Raw genomic sequence first — 16,724 nt, 5'->3', positions numbered from 1 at the left:
TAGCTGTTTTTTATGTACGAGACAAACCTGAAAGTGATAAGTGAGGAGTGGAGTAGGTGTGTGCGCATCCCAACGCGGCTTCTCTGGGGAAAGGAACTCCACTAAAAACGATAAAACGGCAACAGTGAGAAAATTTCCTCAGGCTTACCAATCCTCGTTTTTTCTCTTCTCTCGTTTTTTCCTCTACGTTCTTTCACCCACATCTTTTCCTTTCTCTTTCTCTCCTTCCACATCCCTCAACCCCCCTGTTCTATCCCCCCCCCTTTCGCTTTCTCACTCTGCTGAATTTTGGCTTTTGTCCAATGGTTGCACACCGCATCCCCCGAGCGTCACTGGGTCATTGCGCGTCTCACTTACGCACTCCCTCCCTCTCCATCTCCCTCTCCCTCCCTCTCTCTCTCGCTCTGTCTCCCTATCCTCTGTAATGATGTGGCTGAGATTCCTGACGCACTTGCACACGCGCTCACACACACACACACGCTCACACATGCTCACACACACTCATGCACGCTCACACATGCTCACACACACACACAAACACACACACAGGCAGTGGATTCCCTCTAAAGTCGGTGACAGTGTTGAGTGACAGGGTCCCAGTAGAGGCAGCAGTCGTGTTGGCTCATACTGTACACATCGCATACAGATTGCATCAAATACCTGTGATATTTTCCCTTGGTCTGCTTGAACAGATGTGCATGTTTTTGCACCTGTAATGTGTCTGTTTACAGTGTGGTCTTGGCCGTTTGCTACAGAGATTGGAGGTGTGTGCATTGAATGAGGCTTGTGTGCGTGTGCACGTGCGCATTCGTGTGTGTGTGTGTGTTTGAGGGTAGCTGGTGTGTCTGTGTGTCCGTAAGCACGTGGGTGTGTGTAGGCGAGTGAGGAGAGGGGCAGAATCAGAGAGGCTGCTGGGTAATGCTGGCTGACAGGGGTCAGAGTGGCTTAGGGCTTCGTCCTGGATTACTGCACTGACCCCAGGTCAGCGGGGGGTTCAAGCAGAGGCCAGCCAGTGCGGACAGGAAGTGGAGCGCTGCAGCAGCGGCCGCTGCCGACGGCCACCGGCCACCCTGCGTGGTGTCGCCTCGTCACTGCAGACAGAACAGAGCCGCTGTGGCTGTAATCAAAGCAGCGTCTGTCGCTCTGGCCCACGGACAGAGGTTTTTCCTGGCTCAAAATAGGTGGTGACTTTGTGTGACAGTGACCGCGGTTGGTCTGGCTGTACCACCGTCAACATTGCCGCATCATCTCCCTTACTTTATTTATTTCCCTATATTTAGCTACATTTGGAATGTAAAGTTCTGGTCTTCAACATCTACCACAATGTGTTGAGATGTAGACTATAAAAGATGAAACGTGTCACAAAAATAAAAAGTTGGAAAAATTTTAATATTTATTGAAGGGAGTTACATATTGAAAGTGCCAGAATTGATGGGAAAAATATAGCCTATACTCAAGGATTTACACATTGTACAGGGGCCATTCTGCAAGAATACTAGTATTTGGAATTGTAATATGTCTTAAAATGTAGTTCATTTTTGTCACTCAGAACTTTAGGTACAGTATTAATTAACCTTTAAACTTAAAAGAATTCACACAAATGTCAGCTTACTGTATTTAAATTATTTTTTATAAATTCACTCAAAGAATGCATACACCATCCTTTTTTGTCACTGGTGTTAGGCTACTTGTACCCTACCTACACAACAGTAAAGGCTTTTCAAAATTTTATTTCTCAGTTAAATCTGCATAGACAAGCAAAAACAGTGTAGGTTCATACAGTAGAATGCACTTAATTCCATTATGGATTATCACATAATTCGGGTATTTGTATAGAATTGCCAAATCCCGAACCTTTTCTGATTCATTCTGTTGTAAAGCAACTGCATATTTGCATATACCATTAGCACATATTTTCATGGAATTATGTCCAATTACATCGCATAATGATCTATAAATATACATTCAAATTTGGCGTAAATACACTGACAGTTACCCTATAAAGACACAAAACCGCAAAAATGTGTGATGGTAGGCAGTTTCTGCAAGTGGCACCCGCGGTATTGAGCAGTCTGTCTGTTTCATTCTTTAATGCAATTTAAGATGATTCTACTGTAGTTAATTTAATGTGTTTAAGGTTGCACATAAACTTGAAAGACAAAACTTTAAAGGAGTACCATGGTGATTTTCACACTTTCTCGGTTTTATGTGCTATTTGCACAAGAGGCATTGAAGAAACACAATAAGCAAAGTATTAAATATGTCCGTTCTGTATTTTTGAAGAAATATGCGTTTTAAATTCATCGTCCTATTTTCAACCGGTTGAGAAAGTTGTCATTTTGCTACGTCACTAATACAGTAACTACTCCCATTTCCACGCCCCGTAAAGAAATCTGACAGCACACACCGTCCTGCTGTTCAGACAATGCAAATATTTGACTAACGTTAGGTTCACTTAAATTAGAGTGCCTTTAGATTATTTCTGGTTATATTCATTTAGCTAGCTAGCTAACGTTAGCTAGCTAGGAGGTTTGCTTTCATAATACAATGTTATCGATAACGTTAGCTTGCTAGTTTGCTTTTATGAGGACGTTATAGTTGTGCTTTTATCTTAACTTGGCTAGCTAGATATCAAAAATTATAATTGGATATAAGTCAACGTCCTTACCTTAGCTATCTACCGATACTTGATATACTAGCCCTACTAAGCTAGCTAGCTTGTGAAAATTCAGTCTCCCAAGAGACGCGTATCATGGGGGTAGCTATGGAAAACGGGCACGGTCTGTCAATCATAGCTAACTGACAGTTATCATTACCACGCCCAGACGGTTCGGGTGAATTTTTATCGTGGGAAATTTAGGCTTAGAAAAATACGTTTTAAAGTGTATTAAAATGACTTAAGAATTAAAAATTATGCACCTTTGTTTTGTTGTTGCCTGAAGACAACTGGGAAGTGTCACGTTCAACCACCATGGTACTCCTTTAAGAACTTTGAAATGCAGTTTCATTCACGACAAAATTGTACCAGTACATTCGCATTTCTAATCATTTCACTGTTTTTTTTTTTGCGTGGTTTTTCCTATAGACGGCTTGATTTAATTGCAGGGAAAACCCTGTACGTGTGTGTTTGTGCGCACATGCACATTTAGATACCAACATGTATGGAGTTGTGTTCGTGTGTATGTAAGTGCGCATGTGTAGATACAAGTGTGTGTTGAAGCGCCTGTGCATGGGGATGTAAAAATGTCTGTGTGTGTCTGGATGTGTGTAGATAGTGTTAGCGTGCATTAGATGCTTGGGCGTGTGCATAGGTGTGAGTGTAGATATGTGGGTGTGTTTGTCTTGCACACAGAGACACATCTTTGTGTAGCAGTGTTGCTGTGCTGTGGAGAGGATTTTGCCTAGCGATGTCCTTGGTAACACTTTGTGTTCTCATGGCGTTTCCGTGGCGTTACGGAAGCCATATCACGGCGGCACAGTGCTCCAGCGGGGATCAGACAGGAGGTCGTGCAGCGGGCTGGTGCTGCTTTAGCATCGTCGCTCATTGGACCAAAGCACTTTCTTATTTTATCACCAGCACTGTGGGGGCTGTCTGGAGGAGTAGCTAGTGATTTCACCCTGTCCTTTCCTGTGAGGATTCGCCTTATTGAGTGTGTTTGTGTATGTGTTTGTTTTTCCTTTTGTGTGTGTGTTTGTTTTTGTGTGTGTGAGTGCATGCCTGCGTGCACTTTGATGTGTGTGTGCATTTGTGCGTGCCGGGTGTGTGTGTGTGTGTGTGTGCACGCTTTGATGTGTGTGTGCGTGTACCTGTGTGTGTGCGTGCGTGCGTGTGTGTGTGAGTTTGATGTGTGAGTGTGTGTACGTTCTTGCATGCCGGCTTGCTTGCGTGTGTGTGCGTGTGCGTGTGTATTACCTGAGTTAGTTGATCTGGACGGCGTGCGTCTGAACCCGAGCTTGCACTGACAGCTGGGTAACGCTCCCAGCCTGCAGGGTCAGGCCGTACTGCAGGGAGCTGGAGAGCAGCCCCTCTACAGCAGCCTGCCACAAACATAAGGCTGCAGGTCGGAGAGAGCAGGAAGGGGGCAGGGCCGTGGAGGCAGAGCCACAGAGATAGAGAGAGAGTGAGTCATAGATAGAAGCACTGAAACGAGTGAAGGAGAGCACTAGAGTGCGTCAGAGGCACAGTGAGTCAGAGAGGGAGACTGTAAATCAGGTCCTGACTCACTGGGCCCATTCCCGCAGCGCATCTCAAGAGCTGCGGTCTTACCCTCAGTTTCCTAATCAATTTCTTGCTCTTTTAAACCACTCTTGGCCACTTGAACTCCTCCCCCTGCAGCTGATTGGCTACACAGTCGCCTGGCAACGCCCACATGCCTGACCTGCCCTGTTTCCTCAAGCCATCACTGTAACTCAGCTGGGCTCTCACTTTCTGTCCTGCTGCATTGAAAGTTAATAAATTCATTTTACTGTTAGTGCCATTTGGGACATTAGTTGTTGATTTATTAGCACAGCGATGTGTTATGCTAATATATGATATTAAACTATTTGCATTCATCCAGCAACTGTCTAGTACAATTATTGTTACACGGTGTAATTTTGTGTAAGTCATTATAACGATGTAATTATGTCACCTTACCTTTTAGACCTTACTGGTCCATGAATTGTATGTGAATTAATTGTAATGATTGTGTTCAATATATTAGTCTGAGATTGAGATTGAATTTGCTTTTTGAGAAATGGTCACAATTTATTTGGCTAAACTCCATTGTGAGGATAAATTGGCTCCCAGGAGCTGAGAAGCAGGTTCGAGCCGGAATGGAGCCCAGGCATTGCAGATGGTAAATGGAGTGTCGTAATGGGGCCACGCCACTGTCCCAGCTTGGAAAAGACACAACGGGAGCTTTGCAGTGCTGGCCCAATGCAGTGTTTATCAGAAGGCCGCATGCTAAAGTCAGTTGGGCCTGAGTAAAATGAAGAGGTGAAGTTAATCAGACTTGACACGTGTGCCGGTGTCTCCAAAACGAAAAGGGCCTTGTGGTGCCGACTGACTTGTCAGGAGGGGTGCTGAACATTGTCTAGATATGATTCTCCTCTCACACCTGAAAAATACAGTACCCCAGGTTTACTACTGTTTGTGTGTGTGTGTGTGTGCGTGCTTGTGCATGCATGCACGTGTGTGTATATGTGTATGTCTGTGTGCGTTTGTGTGTGTGTGTGTGTGTGTGTGTCTCTGAGCGTGCATGTGTGTGTGTTTGTTTGTGTGCATGTGTATCTGTGTACATATGCGTGTGTGTCTGTATGTATGTCTGTTTGTGTTTGTGTATGTGTGTGTGTGTGTCAGAGTGTGTTTTCCTGTATTACCAGTCTTGCGTTGGTAAGGAACAGAAAACTGAAAATGCAGGAATAGCTGATAGCTGGCATGCTCTGGCAGTACTGCGAGTGAGGTCGTGGGAGACGGAGGCACCATCAGCCTTCATATCCCCACCGAAAGATGTGGGGGTGGGGGGGAGATGCGGGAGAATGTGCCGGTACCAGGGAGCGGGGTGGGGAGGGCTGAACCCCTCTGTGGTTACTGCGGTAACCGCAGACAGAGCCGCTCCTCCTGCTGCGCAGTGTGTGGTGTGGTGTGCTGGGGTGGGCGAGCAGGCTTCCCTCTCAAAGCCTTCCTTTTATAATGCGCCTATGCGTGCGAGGTGTGACTGAGGTGCCATGCTGTAATATGCATTTGTCCCTCTGAGGATATGAAGAGAACGTCACTGGGTCAGTGTGCCTCCCTCCCTCCCTCTCTCTGTTCTTTTCTTTCTGTCTCTCCCTCCTCCTCTTTCTCTCATCCCCTTTCTCTCTCTTGCACGACCCCCTCCCCCCACTCCACTTCACTCTGTGTGTATGTGCATGCGCGTGTGACTGTCTATAAATATATATATGTGTGTGTGTGTGTGTGTACACATACAGACACTCACACGTGCATACATGGTGTTTCATATTTCATGCACTGCATTGAGCTTCTCTCATCCCTGTTCTCTCTGTCTCTCCCTTTTTTGGATTTTCTCTTTTTTCTGCATTGGCAGGACACGACGGGCACATTGGCAGAGCAGTTAGCTGAAAATGGAGTCTTGCGTATTTATCCATCTGTCTCCTCTCTGTCCGTCTCACTGCCCCCCTCCCTCTCCCTCTCACGCTCCTGCTCTCTCTCTCTCTCTCTCTCTCTCTCTCTCTCTGTCTCCTCCCCTCTCCATTCTGCATTCTGCTGCAGTGAGATTCCTCTCAAACCCTCCGCACGCCCACGCGATCTCACCCCCGCGCGCACGCCCACACGCTCGCTACTCGCGCCCGCCGCGGCGCAGTTACGCACTCGGGAGACGTCAAAAGGCAGAACCGATAATTTTGACAATAATTAGTGAAGTAAATAGGGGAGTTGGGTAGGAGCTTTCAGAGGGGCCACTCGGGCTGACCACGTATCGATTTTCCTCTTCGCTCTCTGAAGAATCACGTCCTTTTTTATTTAAAAGAGAACGTTCCTTTTTTTTGTGCTAGGGAAATGTGTTTTGTTAAGAGTTGATTGTGATGAAAACAGCATGCGTTGTTTGTGCCCCGCCCCCGCTCTGTGAGTCCAGCGTGTGTTCTGAGAGGAGCGGGGGGGCGGTGCTGCTGTCTGTTGCCGTGGCGGCAGCTTTAGCTTCGGCTGAACCCCTGCCTCTCCGTCACACAGCAAATCGCATCACCACACTGAGCGTGGCACTCTGCGTGTGTGTGCACATGAGTGAGTGTGTGTGTGTGCTTGTGTGTCTTTGTGTGTGTTTGCGTGAGAATGTGTGTGTGTGAGAGTGTGTGCACGTGTGCGTGTGTGTGCGCGCGCGTGTGTGTGCGTGTACGTGTGGGTGTGTGTGTAGGTGCGTGAGAGCGTACTTGAGTGTGCGTGTGTGAGAGTGTGAGTGTGCGTGTGTGTGTTTGTGTGTGCTTGTGTGTGTGAGTGCATGAGAGAGTGTGTGTGTGTGTGTGTGTGTGTGTGTGTGAGAGAGAGAGAGTGTGCGTGTCTCTCTTGCATGCGTGTGTGCAGTACTGACAGGCTACATGCAGAGTTATTGTTATTCTAGCGGGAGCTGCTGTCACTGCATGGGGCTGAAACTCCACTGTGAATCGTGAGGTACAATGGGGAGGAGGCTTCAAACAGCCCCCTCTCAAATAACAATTCTCTTTCTCACTGCCTCCTGTTTTCTTTCTCCCACAAATTCAAATATGCTTTATTGGCATGACAACAGCATTGCCAAAACAGTCATTTTCATAAGATCTCAATCAGGAATAGTAACATCAAGCTACATAATACTCTGTCTCCTCTTCTCTCCTCTCCTCTCCTCTCCTCTCCACCTCCCTTTCGCTCCCTCTCTCGCTCACAGAAGGATGGTGCAGATGACAGGGCAGTAAAGAAGGTCTCTGATGTCTGCTCTCAGAATGAGAAACTCTGTGAAAGCGAGCCAGACCAAAAGGTAATCTCCTCCCCCCAGATCCTCTTTCCTGCCCAGCTGACTCCTCCCCCTGTCTGGAGGGATACATTGTAATGAAAACCCGACACATTTTAACACTAACCCCGCCCCACTCCACACCCTGCACTGCCTGCCTCTTGCTGCTCATGCCCTGTTGAGGAGAGCCATTTAGTTTAGCTCTATGACACCCTCCACCTCTGATCTCAAACAAGCCATAGCCAGTTACAGTCACTGAGCATATTCAGGGTTTAGCCAGTTACAGTCACTGAGCATATTCAGGGTTTAGCCAGTTACAGTCACTGAGCATATTCAGGGTTTAGCCAGTTACAGTCACTGAGCATATTCAGGGTTTAGCCAGTTACAGTCACTGAGCATATTCAGGGCTTAGCCAGTTACAGTCACTGAGCATATTCAGGGCTTAGCCAGTTACAGTCACTGAGCATATTCAGGGCTTAGCCAGTTACAGTCACTGAGCATATTACGGGCTTAGCCAGTTACAGTCACTGAGCATATTACGGGCTTAGCCAGTTATAGCCACTGAGCATATTATGGGCTTAGCCAGTTACAGTCAGTGAACATGTTCAGGGTCATTATGGCACAGGTCATTATGTTACATTTCAATGGAAAGAATATGGCAATATACCTTTTGCCAAAACTTGATTCGTTGAAAGGCATATCCAAAAATACAGCAGGAGCTGGATGCTGTTCCTTACCTGTCAGTATGTCTGCCCAGCCCTTCTGCCATGACGTGTGATCGGCCTACTTGTTCGTTTGTCACACGTGCAGGCAAAATCCCACCCTGCCCTCATCCTCAAACCCCGGCTCTGCCCGGACATCAAAGAGGAGGCCGGCCATGCTACTTCAGTCCTCCACCGCAGGTACTGTCCTTTTCCCAGCATGCATCTCTGTGACCTTTATGTCTGGCTCGTAGCTGTTGTCCTAGCAGTGAAATCTGGAATGGAATTAGTGAGGACTATATTAATAGTGATGCTGTTTTCCCCCTGCACACATACATAGGTGCACACACACACAGACACACACTGAGTAAAACAAATGCATTTACTAATGTACAGGTGGAATGGCAATAGAAAATGTACATGGTCTGCAAATCCATGCAAGGATGACCATACCTTTTTTAATATCGTTTGATTTTACTTGTGCTGATCGATGTCTATTTATAGACTTTAAATCACAATGTTGCCAAACTCACTCACTCTTTCTTTCTCTCCCCCCTTCCCTCCCTTATGGGCTTCCAGCTGCCTCCTGTACATGTATGATAAAGTAGGGACTCCAAACATTTCTCAGGCCCCACCCTTGGGGAAGGAGGGGGCGGGGCTAGGTATGGAGGTTCTGGAGGCACTGTACAAACAGCACTACAGTGGGGCGCGAAGGAGGGGGCTGTCCCAGGACCCGGAGGACACGGCAGTGATGTCATCCCCTGCATCTGGTCAGTGGCACATGTGCCCACGTAAAGCACACAGATTACACACGCACTATACACATGCATAAATACACAGTGGACATAAGCGCTTACACTCACAAACGCGCACGCGCACACACACACACACACACACACACACACTCTCAATTCTCCTTCACAATGTAGCTGCAGTGCATTACCTAGCAGTGGCAGTGTGAACACAGAGGAAACTGGTACGTTTGCTATCAGTGGCCGGTGTGTGTGTGTATGCATCTCTGTGTGCCGTTTCTCTTACCCTTGGCCTCCGTGTCACAGGCTTGCACACGACATGTGGCTCTGCAGCAGGTGAGGTGAAACCCCCGCCCTGGCTCGCTGCCATGGAAACGCCCCAGGGTGAGGACAGCTGCTCTAAGCCTCTGAGGGAGGAGGACAAGGACAGGATGGTGCTGGAGGTCCTGCAGATGTACTGCAGGCAGCAGGAGGTGCTACAATCCACCCTGCAGAAACACAGGCAGCTGGAGATGGCAAGTACCACTGCGCGCGCGCGCGCGCGTGTGTGTGTACACGTGTATGTGCATGCACGTGTGTGTGTGTGTGCTCACCTGGGTCAAACACGAGTATTTGTATTTCTAGGTTTTTTTTTTAATTAAAAAAAATATATATATATATATTTCCAAATGCACTGGCCAAAGCAAATGTTTTGTTCTTCAAGTACCTAGCATCAGTGGCGGCCAGAAATTGCTCAAGTTTGAGAGAGAGGAGAGAAAGTTTCTTTTAACTCACTTTCTGTAAGGCACTCGCCTCCTTTGTGATAAGGCCCATGAGCTGCTACTGCCTCGCATACAAATTTTTGAGATTTTAGATGTGACCTATTTTTTAGACATGCTGATTAATTTAGGAAAATTACTTGTATAAATTGGATCAATATCCTCTGATGAACTCTTTGTAACCCCAGTGTTTTTGAACTATAGAGTGTCGTATTTTCCTGTTTGATGTTCAAGTTTTCCTGTTCAAGTGTGGGTGAAGGTTGTGTGCAACCAGGTTTGTGCACACGTGTGCATAAGGTTCTCAGTTCATAGCAGTTTGAAGCATTTCGGTTCTTTCTTCAGGTTATTACACTGAGCTGAACCTGCCACAGCATCCCCCTTTTTGTAGTGAAACCTGCAGCAGCTCCAAATGAATTGGGTTTAATTCTGACTGACATGTAGAGTGCTGTTTCTGTCACTGGGGTGTGTGTGAGTGCACATTTGCATGTTCGTTTGTGTTCGTGCACACACACAGCTGGGTATTGACAGAGCTGTGTATGTGTGCGACAGGAATTGGAGGCAATGCGCAGAGGTGGCCCCACAGTCCAAGGAGAGCTACAAAAGGAATCGGAGGAAGTGCATACTGAGCATGTGCAGGAGAAGGAGGAAGGCACTGGGCATGCTCAGAAAAAGGAGGAGTGTTCCGAGTCTGGTCAGAATAAGAAGAAGAGCACCACGGCAGCTCAAAAGAATAGAGAAGAGCAGACTGAGCATGGTCAGAATAAGAAATGCACTGAGCATGGTCAGAGTAAGGGGGAGGAGCAGACTGAGCATGCTCAGAGTAAGGGAGAGGAGCATACTGAGCATGCTCAGAGTAAGGGAGAGGAGCATACTGAGCATGCTCAAAGTAAGGGAGAGGAGGTCACTGAGCATGCTCAGGGTAAGGGGGAGGAGCACACTGAGCATGCTCAGAGTAAGGGAGAGGAGGACACTGAGCATTCTCAGAGCAAGGGAGAGAAGCATACTGAGCATGCTCAGAGTAAGGGGGAGGAGCACACTGAGCATGCTCAGAGTAAGGAGCTGGTGCACATTGAGCACTGTCAAAATGAAGGGAAGGAACGCACTGGGGATGCTCAGAATGACATGGAGGGGAGTACTGAGCATGCTCAAAATCAGAATGAAAGCAAGCTGGACACAGTGGGGAATCTGAAGCCACAGACGTGCACATGCAAGCAGAACATGGAGCAAAGCCAGGAGGCCCACTACACCTCTCAGGTACAGTACCAGCCAGGGGAGACAGGGGGCATAACTGAGACAGACATAAGAAATGAACATCGTACAGTGGATGATACAGGAATAAGCCATCCCTGAGTTGTTACCATGTCTTGACAATTCTTTTGTAGAAATAATGTCTCCGTGAGTTGAGCTGATATGTGATACAGGTATTGGCTCTGTGATACTCCTCCGTCACAGTTAGAGTCTGGCCCCAGTGCTGTATCTCATACAAGCTGTTGGTAGTTCTATTTCCAGTGTCTAACCCCGCCCACAGTCAGGCCCCAGTGCTGTATCTCATACAGGCTGTTTGTAGTTCAATTTCCAGTGTCTAACCCCGCCCACAACCAGGCCCCAATGCTGTATCTCATACAGGCTGTTTGTAGTTCTATTTCCAGTGTCTAACCCCACCCACAGTCGGGCCCCAGTGCTGTATCTCATACAGGCTGTTTGTAGTTCAATTTCCAGTGTCTAACCCCGCCCACAACCAGGCCCCAATGCTGTATCTCATACAGGCTGTTTGTAGTTCTATTTTCTGTGTCTAACCCCGCCCACAGTCGGGCCCCAGTGCTGTATCTCGTACAAGCTGTTTGTAGTTCTATTTTCTGTGTCTAACCCCGCCCACAGTCGGGCCCCAGTGCTGTATCTTGTACAAGCTGTTTGTAGTTCTATTTTCTGTGTCTAACCCCGCCTCCCTCTCCTCCTCCTCAGCTGCTGGAGTTGCGGCGCAGGCTGGATCAGGCGGAGCAGGACAGGGAGGAGCTGCAGGAGGAGCTGCGCAGGGAAAGGGAGGCACGGGAGAAGCTGGAGCTCATGATCTCCCAGCTCAGGCAGCAGATGTCCCAGTCCGGTGGCTCGGGGGGCCTCCCCGCCCCCGAGACGGCGCCCCACGCCAGCCCCGCCCAGGACTAGGCCACCCAACCAGGGGACCTCCGACTTCCTGCTGATCCCCAAACCACACGCCCTCTCGGCTTTCCCAGTTCTGTACAGGACATTGCTTTCTTCTTCTTTAAACGGACACTTTTTATCATTGTTTGTGTTTTTAAATCAAGATGATTATCTTTTTATGAGATCTTGCAAGGAAAAAAAAATCTTATGACTGATCCAGGGGGTGGGTTGAGGTTTTAACTTTTTTTTAATTTTTTTGCGAAGGCTGCTGCTTTATGGGCCACTGGCCACACCCACCCCATTAATTCCCACAGCCTGGCCCCATGGTCCCCCTGATCCCCCTTGTGGTCCCCACTCCTTGCCCCGTGTTACAGCACACCCCAGCAGTCCTGAGGCACTGAGACTTGGACCCCAAAACACTGTGGATGAACGATTCCATACCCGTCCCAGGGGTTGCTTTCGGGTCAGCTGGCTGATGCCATCACTGTGGCTGGACAAGTTTGACAAGAGTGTCAGCGATGCCCCCCCCCCCCTAAAGGATTCCATTCTCATCATAGCCCCCCCCTCCCCAAATTTAAGCAGCAAGTAGCGCACAAAGATGGCAGAAATTTAACCCCCAAAACTCCCACTGTTGGGAAGGAAACTCTTGGGCGTTGCGAGGGTGTGGTCAGCTTCTCCGAGAAGACCCCGACTGTGGCTCCCGTTCACTTCCCCACCCCCTTTTACAGGGAGCCCAGACTCCTGTACGGCCAACCAGAGCCACAAACTTCCCTGCATGGGAAATACGTATCCTTCCCCACCCTAACATGATAAAATGATAAACAATGTGCAGATATTTATATAAAAATATGAATATGTAAAGTACGAAGATTTGTACCCTTTTGAAGAGGAACCCGTTCAGGAGGAAAGGGTTGTGGTGGGGCGGGGGGCGGGGGGTAGGGGGTTGGCATACATTTGGGACAGGCGCCAGAGATGGCAGGAAGGAACCACACAACATTGGTGTGCTGGGAGAGAGGAACTTTGGAATGTCACTGTGCTGAGGGGTGAAGTTGTTTTACCCTGGTGTCCCCATGTTGGCACAGGGTTGCAAGGAGCAAAAACCTCATGTCTACAGCCAGTCAGAAAACTACACTCTGGGAAAAAATGGTTCCAAAAGGCTCCTTTGTGTCTGCAGGCTTGGTTCAGTCAGAAAGCTATCACATTTTTCCCACTTGTTATAGGGTTCCATAAAGAACTAAAAGGTTCCCCTATGGAGACAAGCCAACGACCCTTTCTTTCTGAGAGTGTAGACTGCTCCTTTTTCTCTGATACAGATTAATATATGAATGCGGTTATATATCCAAAATATTAGGAATGTAGCCTGTAGCCTCACTTGCCAGGCTCGTAACATTACGTACTGAGCTTCGATAGGTTTACATGCTGATGGGAGCCAAGTCCGCACAGCATTAAAAATATGACCTGGTGTTAGGTGGACCTTCCATTCGAAGCTCAAATTCAGTCAAGATAGTTCTTTAGTGGTGCCGGCTGAGTAATTCCTAAGTAATGTTCCTTTCCTAGACACCACAAAATATGTAATTATTCTCGATAAAATTTTATGCAAATATTGTAAAATATATTACAGTAATTTCACAAACTGTTCTACAATGTATATTTAAAGATTCATATGAAATGTATGAAACCAGACATATGTTAAGACATTATTGTATTTTATACTCCCTAACATTTATTTCTAATGAGCTAATCAAAGCATACAAAATTTGTGCCGAATTGCTGCTGTCTGGCTGCTATTTAACGAAGGCCCGATTTGGTATATTTTCTCATTTGTATTGTTTTGTATGTCTTTTCATGTCATGTTAATGAAAGCAGATGTTTTGGTGAAATGAGTCCGCCTGATCGGAACAATCTGGCAGCCCGGTTAGTCTTTCTGTTTCAGAAAAGGAACAGAGATCCAACTGGGGAGAAGGGGACGGAGGAGTAGACTAGGTGCCTCATAACAGCAATGGGCAGGTGCTGCTATCGTTGTGTAGCCTAACCTAGAGACGAGACCGCTCCACCTACATATGCACCAGCTTTTTATCCATTTATTTTCTTGCAGGCTTTTTAGACTGGTGGAGGACATTGCTGCTTTGCCAGGTGCCGTGGCGTTGTCGGACACTGTTGATCCTTGAATGCCAGCAGACCTGCAGTATTAATAGTTGTGGTCTCGACCTGCGTGAGAGTTACTCAGATTCATGTACGATTCTAAGGAATTTTTTATATTGTGATATAAAATCATAACTCTGCAACCTTTACATCTTATAGGTTAAGACCACCCCTCCAACAAGATTCATAACTCTGCAACCTTTACATCTTAAGATTCATAACTCTGCAACTTTTACATCTTATAGGTAAAGACCCCCCCTCCCCCTCCCCCTCCCCCTCCAACACCAATATAACACATATTTTTTGTATGGTAAATAATTTATTCACACTGGAAAGTTTTTCCTTTTAAAGTGTATTTCAATGCCAAAAATGCAAGTCTACATACAGGAAACTTTGATAAAATTACACTAAATGTACTTAAGGTATGCACGAATGCAGATTAGTATTCTGTTTTGTAAATATAATGTAATCGTAAATATATTAGCTTTGTTAGTTCAGAAGAAAAAGAAATCTCCAAAAGTTTATGCAGACATAGGGGTGCAATCAACAAACACAATCCCAATCACTTGCTAATTAAGCAAATTCAGTTTTAAAAGATTTTTTTTGAATCTCAAGAAGTTTTCTTTTGGTGGCTGTGTTCTCAGATCGATAATGACAAGGGCTGAGTTTCATTCTCTTTTTATGACGTTCACATTCAAATTTATGAGGTTTTCTTGCTTGCAAACAGATGAAATACATTTTACGAAAAATTAAGCGCAACACGCAACAATTAGACAATTTGTATCTTTTCATATAAAACACGTTATGTATTTGGATTTAACAACAAAACAAAAACGGTAATTGCTACATCCCCATGTGTTGCACTGCGATATTCGTGGAAGGGACATTATCAGGGTTAGTTTTAAAATCTGTTGCCGGACTCTGTGCATGCGCTTGGAGTCCAGAACATTTTGTAATGTTTCAATTGTGGATATTTTTTGTCTGCAGTGTCACATCAGAGTGTTAGCCCCGGCTACCTCATGGACATATGGGTTGATTTGTGTACATATTCACAGTGCATATTTTATAGTTGAGCAGGATTTATGTATATAGCTAATTGAGACTCGTTTATGCCCGTCAACCCCGCGAGCACAGTGCAATGTAAAAAATGATCATAGTAATAAACAAGTTTGCCTGTTTTTTTCTTTGACATTTAAAATAACCTTGAGCGATTGAAGGATGACAAATGTCAGTCATAAGCTGAAGCAAGCAAAGCTAGTGTGCGTCACAGCTGAACTTGACAGTTGGTTTGTGGATATGCTGGTCTTGGGCGCACAAATGACGTAAAACAGAAGGTTAGATGGGACTGAAGAAATACGATCTGACAAGTAAATCGAAAAACAGATTGGTGCAGTCTGTTTACAGTTATGAGAACAGAAATATCTAGACTTTGCAAAACAAACAAAACATATTATTCGATGGCTTTGTAACATTTAATGAAATATATATTTTAATTGCTGATATGAAACAAATCGCAACAATGTCTGTGTATGATCATTGCATACAGTGCTATGTTGCCAATACTACACAGTGTGTTGACACATTTGTTCTAGTGTTGCATGAAAAACACTGTTCTCCTACCTCATGTTGTGATAAAAAAAATAATTTTTAAGCAAATGACACTGCACCTCAAACCGTCTATCACAGTACATATTTACTAGAAATGCTTTTATGCTTCTAGCTGATACCTCAGTTGTATTGTAAAGAGTTCTCTGTGTTTCTGTCCCCTCAGATTTAGATTCTGTAAATATATCCTTGTATAGACCATTGACTTGAATCAAATTCGAGTAAACTTCTGTAGTGTCAAGCAAGCTGTTGTGTTGGTGTGGTTTTTTTGTTTTATTTTTTCTGTGAAAAATATTTTTGTTGGCAGCTCAAATGTTTATGCATAGGCTATACCATACTGTGCAAAAGTGAGATACCACCCTTTTTATTTACTTTCCAGTTAAAACAGCTATTAATTGCACATTAGTTATTTTTCAGTGTCAGAAAATAATGCAGAAATTACACCAAAACCTCCACGACTATGTACAATATCAAGTTCTTCAGTATTTAGTGTGTCGACCCTTTGCCTTTATTACAGCTACCATGCTTTTTGGTAAACTTGCTTAGAGATTTTCGAAGAAATCTGCAGAGATATTTTCCATGAATGTTCTAAACACCTCCAAAGTTCAGAAGTTGGTTGCATTTTCTTCATCTCTTGGATTTTTAAGCAGTGTCTTTGTGATGGTGAGAGTTTTGGTGGTCTACCAATTCTTGCATGGTTGTTAGGATTTAGACGTCCCATTTTCTCAGTATCTTGCAATAATCTTTTGAACTCCTGTTATGAAATCTACTGTTTTTCACTTATTTTCCTTTGACTTCCACCTTTAATCCAGTTGAATAATCTTATATCGAATTTCATCAGAAATATCTCATTTGCCATTTTCAATGCACATGACAAAGAAAGCTAGGGACTGTTGGGGTTGTTGTTTGAATGTTAGAGTCACTTTTGAAGGGTTTTAACATCATTGACACTTTTGGGAACAACCTTTGTTGGGAGGACAGCTGTAACTTGTTGGTTGTAAGAATGGGAGACTTTGGTATTAGGGTGGACAAATACTGATAGATTTGATATATGTAGTCACTGTAATTTTCTATTGAATATTTGTTTCCTGCATTATTGTCTGACATGGGGAAAAAAAAAACATTCACAGAATGGCTGGTTTGACTGGAATTTTTTCTATATCCATATTT

At 45.4% G+C, this 16,724-nt stretch overlaps 1 protein-coding gene across 1 annotated transcript in view; it reads left to right on the top strand.

Annotated features, from left to right (window-relative positions):
• The window catches only part of LOC135253390 (ski-like protein), a 28,112-nt gene extending 12,313 nt beyond the window's left edge, over window positions 1-15,799 (top strand). Inside the window, exons 3-8 of the mRNA XM_064332621.1 lie at window positions 7,395-7,484; window positions 8,268-8,359; window positions 8,738-8,928; window positions 9,217-9,425; window positions 10,218-10,922; window positions 11,631-15,799. Coding sequence (XP_064188691.1) covers window positions 7,395-7,484; window positions 8,268-8,359; window positions 8,738-8,928; window positions 9,217-9,425; window positions 10,218-10,922; window positions 11,631-11,831 — 1,488 coding nt within the window. The 3' untranslated portion in view covers window positions 11,832-15,799. The remainder of the gene's footprint in view (window positions 1-7,394; window positions 7,485-8,267; window positions 8,360-8,737; window positions 8,929-9,216; window positions 9,426-10,217; window positions 10,923-11,630) is intronic.
• Window positions 15,800-16,724: the final 925 nt, after the last annotated feature.

This window comes from Anguilla rostrata, chromosome 4 (genome assembly GCF_018555375.3).
Source record: "Anguilla rostrata isolate EN2019 chromosome 4, ASM1855537v3, whole genome shotgun sequence".
In the NCBI taxonomy this organism is placed as follows: domain Eukaryota; kingdom Metazoa; phylum Chordata; class Actinopteri; order Anguilliformes; family Anguillidae; genus Anguilla; species Anguilla rostrata.
This window is presented reverse-complemented; position numbering and strand designations above follow the sequence as displayed.